General features: G+C 43.3%; 1 protein-coding gene across 5 annotated transcripts in view; it reads right to left on the bottom strand.

Annotated features, from left to right (window-relative positions):
- Positions 1–5,985, bottom strand: part of LOC148321986 (uncharacterized) — a 56,708-nt gene extending 50,723 nt beyond the window's left edge. For 2 of the 5 annotated variants that reach the window (XM_088317983.1, XM_088317982.1), the window contains exons 1-2: positions 5,395–5,982; positions 4,657–5,081 (exon numbers count right to left, since the gene is read on the bottom strand). In XM_088317983.1, coding sequence (XP_088174109.1) covers positions 4,657–4,882 — 226 coding nt within the window. In that variant the 5' untranslated portion in view covers positions 4,883–5,081; positions 5,395–5,982. Of the gene's footprint in view, positions 1–4,656; positions 5,082–5,394 lie in introns of all 5 variants that reach the window. The other 3 variants (XM_088317985.1, XM_088317986.1, XM_088317984.1) reach the window with 2 other exon arrangements.
- Between the last annotated feature and the right edge of the window lie 1,580 nt (positions 5,986–7,565).

The following is a 7,565-nucleotide window of genomic DNA, read 5'->3' on the forward strand; positions in this document are numbered from 1 at the left end:
TGATCTTCAAAGCGAGATGATTTAGATTTAGGAGGGGAAAGGACTTAGGAGGGGGGCAATAAGAGTACTCATAATGTATGACTAATCAATCCACAGCATTCAGTGCACTGCGTACGTTTGTGGAGCCACATTGCCATCTAGTGGCCAACATTGTCATCATTCTTTGATTTAAATTCAATTGCATGCACACCAAATCAGTCATTAGTGGAACATAAAATTAACCGGATGGTTTCTTTGACCGCTTTTCTTTTGAATTTAAGCTTAATAAAATGTGTTATAATAAAACACAATTATGATTATGTTGAAGCTACATGGGCCAGTGATTGAAACCATTGAAAATACAGAAACCAGAAGGAATAGAAAAAGAAATACATGCACAACTATGATAGGAAGAATTATGATGGAAAATCTAAAAAAAAAAAATTCTAACCAAGAAAATATGTATTAACATCAGCAATATTAATAATCAGTTAATATTTCATTTTTCATGCAAAAAAAATAAAAGAAATCGGCAGAGTCGATCACTTCACAGGCACAAAGAGAAACTAAAATTAAAATTAATTTAAAGAAATAAAGAAAGTTCACCTTATCTTTTTTTTAATTAAACAATTCCAAAGACAACAAAATAGTGTGTGCGTTAAAACATCATCACAAGTATTCTAAATCGGTTCTACGACCTTATAGTCTCACTCAATCAGTTCCAGTAACTTCTAACAAAAACATAACATAAAAAAGTTCAAACATCAAATCATTTGTTTGCTTGCTTGCAACTGAGGTCCAACTTGTAGATTCAAAACTCAACTGCGACCTCCAGTGGTGAGATGAAAAAACTGCTATTCATTTGAGATGCTCCACATCAGCCGCTCGAGATAATGGCCAAAGTCATATTTGAACCTCAATCAATAACTAAACAATTCCTTCAACATCTCCACAGGACGATCATTCAATTCTACGCTTGAAATTATAAACTCAGAATTTGGAGTGCGACGGTGAGACGATGGTTTTCATTCATTTAAGTTGTTCTTTTTAACGACGGTATTTAAGGACATTTTGTGTAAAGCAATTAAATTATATCTTAAATGACAATTAACTATCATGCTTTTTTTAACACTAATAAGGACGCCAAGGCTACCTTTTGACAGTTGTTGTTTATCATTTTTTAAATGATTTGCATTAAGTTATGGACACAAAAGTTAACAGATTGTCAGATTGAACTGTGTCGGTGATAATTCACACATTTTATATATTAATTGAATTATTTAAAAAAAATATTTTCTCGAAGTAACTAAACAAAGTAACAGATCTTAAATTAAATACAGCTGTATTAAATTTAGGATCTGTTAGTCTTAGTCAAAACAATCATTTCTCTTTGGAGGCAAACACAGTGAACAAAGCTTTATTTGGCGCCTATCCCAGCTGACTCCAGGCGAAAGGCGCACGACACCATGAACTGGTCGCCAGCCCGTCACAAGTCACTGAGTGGGAACCAAACCCACGGTGCCCACACACAAGTCAGGCGAGTGTACCACGACACCATCAGTGACTCATGCTCGAATGTGTTTTCGACCAAAACCATTAATTACTTATTTTTCGAAATGAAATGGTAGCGTTGGATTAAATAAAAGCGTATATTAAAAAAAATCAATTGTAATTTGTTTTAAACAAGAAGATATCGCATATAAAAACTATTTATATTATAAGAAAGCACAGTAAACTACATCTTTTTTAATGACTATTTTTTGATTGGATTTTCTTTTATTTTTAATTGGTAGATTATTTTAAGGGAAATTAATTAAAAAGCACTTTGAAAATGTACTAAGGTTTGCTTTTCATGAGCGCCACAGTGTAGGAAATGCAGCGGAAGAAAATATGCTCAGTCTGGGCCACTTCACCAAGTGTCCACAAGGGTGCAGCAGAGTATAACTATGAAAAGAGAGAAGGCGCAGAGGAGCGACGTTTTCAAATGGTGATGAACTTCAGATGGTCATTCAGTCACGGCAATCGCAGAACAATTTGTGACATTTTGGGACTTTGCACAATCGCGCAAGCGATGACAGCCTTAGCCTTAACCCCTACATGTATTCTGAGCAACAATTAAAATTTGAAAACCAGTCATCTGCGCCTTTCCCTCAACTTTGACCTCAAACCAAACCCGAACCACCTCAAGCGCATCCTCGAATCGAAGTCCGGTCGCATTGCAGCATTTGGTCGGCAGCTGGAAGCTTCCACACAAAACAACTTGGAGCAATCGAACGACATAAGCGGCCAATTGGTGCCGTGGCTGCTCAAAGCGTGCACAAGTCTCACTTTTCACGTTTTTCCGGGACGACACGACTTGACAGCAGCGTTGTTGGCCAATAATCTCAAAGGAACACAACAACTTTTTTTGAACTCACGCATTTCCTTCCGAGACAAGTGCAACCTGAGAGAAAAATCACAAAAGCGCTTTTCACAGCAGGCCCTTCAAAAAAAAAAAAAAACCTGCCGCCTTCTCCCAAACACACTCTTCGAAAACAAAGGTAGCATTTTATTGCGGAAGGGTCAGCAGTTCTCCCCATCAGACGGGGGCTTGTTCTTGGTCAGAGGCTGCTGCCCAATCTCAGACCGGCCCCTTCCCCCGCCGGCCCCCCTCAGACAAGATCGCCATTGTTTGGGCCGTATGAATAAATGACAGTTCTGCTGTCCTGACATGAAACGCATTTCATGCTAAGCATAATTTGTCCTGACCCCCTCCACGCACGGGAAGGTCACCTGACAGGGAGGATGACGGACGGCCGCTTGCCCCGAGGAAACGCAACGGGACACGTAACTGACATGAATTGGTGTCATTCATGCCAAGTACACGCACACCTCGGGTTGTCATGACAACGCATACATGGGAGGTCACGCTCAGGTCACGGTGAGCTCATTCGCCGGCTCTTGACTTTGTCAGACGGCGCGATTGCAAGGACGCAAGTCAAATGCTGAAATGGGAAGAGTAATCGATTGGTCACAATCGCGTCCATCGGGTGGATTTCATCGTCGAGGGAAAAAACGAGATGCAGTACTTTGCTGCAACCAGCAGAGGCGCTGTCGATTGTGTAAATGAGTTTGCGTGTGAACGGAAACCTGAATTTCAGCTCAAAGGTCAAATAAAGCACTTGGCGAAAACACATTTCGTCCCGGTCCAAATGCACAAATGGCAAAAATGACTTTTTCTCATATTCCAAATGTTGCCAGCCGCTTGCCAGTCAAACTAACCAAATGTGGAACGGTGGAAGAAGTGTGTGTGATTACTTTTCACAGCACAAGAGCAACTCTTCCGAAACGTGAAACTCCAGTGCGAAAAGATTCGTTAAAGAAAACAAAACAAGACTACGCGGTTTTCAGCCACGAGAAGAAATATGGGCAAGTATGTGAAGATGGCGACGATCGTTGTTCACGTTGGCATTGCAGCTCAGCAAAACGGAATTTAGATGCTATCGATGGTTCCAAATGTCAAAAACAAGTTTGCTTCAAAGGAACATGAGCAGGAGAACGCGCGACAGGACACACGGGAAAACATGGTGGAAGGTTTTGCCCATCCTGGGGAGAAAAGAAAAATCCTGGGGAGAGGAAAAAAGGAAAAGAGGGCTCGTTCAACGAGTCGAGCCCCGATGCGTAAATGTTTGTCGGTGGCGCTTGGCCGCGAGCCGATCATATGACACGCAAGCACGCTTGACACTGCGTGAGAAAGCAAATTCCTGAGCTGTCAAAAAGAAAATTAGCAAGCTGGCCCACCTGAAAACACGACTCACGAGTGCTGGCGACACATGATGGCTCGCCGTCCCGTCGGACTTTCAAGACACTTTTTGGTTTGCTTCCAAAGACGGGCAAAAGAAGGCAGAGGTGTTTTCCCAAGTTGTAAAAAGTAACGGCGAGCACGGAGGAATGAGCAACGACGCAATAATCGTTATGTTGGAAGAAAGCCACGAACAGTATTTGAAGATTACAAAATTAAAGACTACAAAATGAAGCTGTCATAAAAATATACACGAGACACAGAGGAAAATGTTTTCATTTAGATATCGTCAGCAACCAATAAAATTCGGGCATTTGCCGCTTAGCGCTTTCATCAAAAATGTGAGAAAAAACATTTTTGGAGGGGGGGGCTAAAAAAGCCTTCCGTTTTAATCCAGAAAACGTTGGTCAACCATTTTATTCGGTGTCATCATACACAGCTGGCCAGTCCGTCGCGTAATAAGGCGACCATTTTTAGGAATAATAATAATAATTTGCCCTTTATTAGTCCCACAATGGGCAAATTCGAGATTGGAACACAGGCCTCCTGGGGAGAGTGGGTCCTGAATGCGGCGCCTTAGACCACTCGGCCATCCTGGCAGCCGGAGGGTCGAGGCCAGAACCGTACCGTGCTGACCGGCAAAAAAGGCTCGAGTGCCGAGCTCTGCGAGTTCGGTCATTTGTCCTGGCGTGAGGATGAAACGCGTACTTTCGAGGGGATCGCCTGAATACAAGGCAAACTTTTTTTTTTGCTGTTGACACGAGTTGACCAAGTGTTAATTTTGGTCACATGGGTCGATCAGGGGTCACGCCTGCAGACATGCGTCTTCGTCGCCACTCCCGCACGGTAGAAGGCAAGAAGAAGAAAAAGAAGAAGCGCCAATGTTTAGTCAAGACCTCGCTCCGCTCGCTGACACAAAGTGCGTCTTTGTCCGCCTCCCAGATAAAGGAATTGGCGGCGGTTGGGGCTGGTGTGGGGTTTGCTCTTCTGACCGACTTTATTTGACACTTGAGCTCCTTTTGTGAAGGCAAGTGTCCCGCCGTCCGTGAGAGTCACTTGGCTGCAGACAGAGGGTCCCTCTTCAGTGGAGAAAGGCCGTCTTGTGAGTTGCGTCACGCACATTTGGAGGTGCTCCGCTCTGTCCCTCCACGGCAGTCTTTTTTGTTCGAAAGGGGACTGGGGGGGGTCTTGTCTTGAGCATTCCCACTGAAGCGCTGATGCTGTGAGATAGTGAGCAGCAAGATCAACGCAGAGGGTGACTCACTTCCGCAATCAGAAGCTGCGGCGAGCGGTCAGGAGCAGGTGCATTCGAGAACGTCGACTTGTGATAAATGAGATCACGAGTTACAAAATGCAGCCATATTTCAGGTGGATTTGTTTCAACCATATTTTATGCTGACAAAAGCTTCATTCCAAATGGACTAACGGGGCAACAAGCCCAACCAACATATATGTATATTTGTACACTTAAGCTCTTTTTTGACATTTGTGTCACCACATCAAATGTGCTCAGGGACGAATTGTTGCAGGTTATCCAACTCTTTGAGCTAACAATTATTGAACCTGTGCCATCACTGAGAACACTGAAAAAAAATTAAATAAAATGATCACCATTTTGGTGCAAATCTACATACCTGCCAAGATGATCAATATTCCGCCACTTGAGAAGATATTCCATTATTTGTGTTTGAAAATGGATCCACGGGACGAGGATGTTGACGATGACGATGACGATGATGATGATGATGATGATGATGATGGTGATGACGATGATGATGATGATGATGATGATGATGATGATGATCCCACGAGATGTCCCGCAAGCAGCCGGACTTGGACAGCAACACTCTTTTCTTTCCGTTAGAAAAGGGCAGTGCATTTTTATTCCACAAAATAATCCGCAGAGAGGCAGTTGAATCCGTAACGTGGAGCCTTTTGTTATCCATTTTCAATTTTCTGACAATATTTGACAGATTTGAATTTATTACCAGATCAAGGCAAGCGAAGACAGCATTTCAAGTTCAGCAAACAAGTCAGGAAAGTCCGCGACAGCCGTCGAAAAAGAGAAGAAGGAAAAAAACTTGGGCGATTAAATGAGGTTCAAGCAGCTCAGGTTTTCTTTTTCAGTCAGCGATGTTCGAAGTCCAGCAAAACTCGTTCAGACGAAACGTCCTCGTGCTTGCTCAGATGGCAACTGAGTGAGTTTGAGCAGCCTGAGCCACACTTGCAGCGGAGCAGGCGATCACGTGACATACACGGCCTAAGGATGACGTAGAGCGCGCAAAGCAGCGTGGGAAATGTAGTTAGAGTGCCGAAGCCAAAAGAATCCTCACGTTATCGGGTTTTGAAGACACAACATCAAGTGTACATTTACCAGACAATAGAATACGCATAATGGGAGAACCTTCCCAGCGATGCTGCATTATTCATTTTATTTTAGTATTTACTTTTGTGCTGTGAAATACAAATGTTGAGTTGCTTTTGTCACGTGATAAAGATAAAGATAAAGATGTCCTTTGTTAGTCCCACAATGGGGAAATTTGAGGTGTTACAGCAGCAAAGATATAGATCACACAGAGTCGGCGGCGTAATGTAGCCCTTAATGTGTAACATTAGCAGCAGACATTCATAAAAAGCATGCAAATATACACAGTATAAACGATGTCAGTTTTGTTTAATTGATGGACAGTTTTACCTGCAAGAGCCAATCAAGGCTTCACTGAAAATAATGCTCGGTACGTGACGAATGCGTCAACGTTTGCATGTGAGAGTCCTCCATGTTTTTCAAAGTGTCGCGTACATATATACACGGGATGATGTCGACGATCAAAATCGCCGATGATCAAAATAGTCATTTATTTATATATTTGCCAATTACCATTTACCAATTTGGCTCAATGGTTTCCTCTCTTCTGCTTTTCCCACTGGCTACATGCCTCTGTGCAACGCACATGCACAGAGTCATCCATCATGTAAAAAAAGAAGCATTGTGGTCCCGGAATTGAGTGAGGCCCACGTTAGAGCCTGAAAGTTCGGTCTTATTTCACAAACTGACTTCATACGACGTAAACCTCGGTTTTGTAGCAGCACGGCAGCGATAAAAGAGCATCTAAAAAAGGAAGCGCGTTCCGGCCAATGCCAGATTTCATTTCTGACATCGGGACAGTTGTGTGTGGAAGCTAGCTGCAGTTAGCACACGCGGGCTACGGTGTGCGTCTGACGGAATGCTACACGCGTGTCCTGCTGAGGTACGCTAACATCGTGTGGCGTCCACTGCGAATTGTGGTGGCAAACTCACGTTTATTAAAAAGCAAAACGCAGTTTCTGTATAGGCGCCGTAGACAACCGCAAGAGCGCATGTGCTAACTTCTGGTCCCTTGTGAGTTGCGAGCACACACCGAGTGTTGCGTTTATGAACTCGGAAATCTCAGGACGAAAAGTAACAACGCGACGTATTTGCCACAAGTCCTGAATGGCAACACATTATAGAATAGAAGAGAAAAGAATGTGTGTGTGTGTGTGTGTGTGTATATTAATTTGATGAGATGATGGTATTAGCAGTAACACCCAAGTATGTCATTATGTCATTAGCCGTGTCAGTAGATTTGAGTGTCAGTCATCCGTCGTCAGCATGAAGGCGGCTTTGCGTGTGAGCGTGCGAGTGAGTCATGATGATCATCTGCGGCGGCTCAGACACACGTTGCATTAAATCACCTCGCCGTGAATGAATGAATCTCTTGTCTTTGCTTACTTCACTTTCATCTTGCCTCGCCTCGGGGCTTTGCGCTGCGCAGTACTCCGACGA

The sequence above is a fragment of the Idiotropiscis lumnitzeri genome, chromosome 15, assembly GCF_059441095.1.
Source record: "Idiotropiscis lumnitzeri isolate Australia: NSW breed Sydney's pygmy pipehorse chromosome 15, RoL_Ilum_1.0, whole genome shotgun sequence".
NCBI lineage: Eukaryota > Metazoa > Chordata > Actinopteri > Syngnathiformes > Syngnathidae > Idiotropiscis > Idiotropiscis lumnitzeri.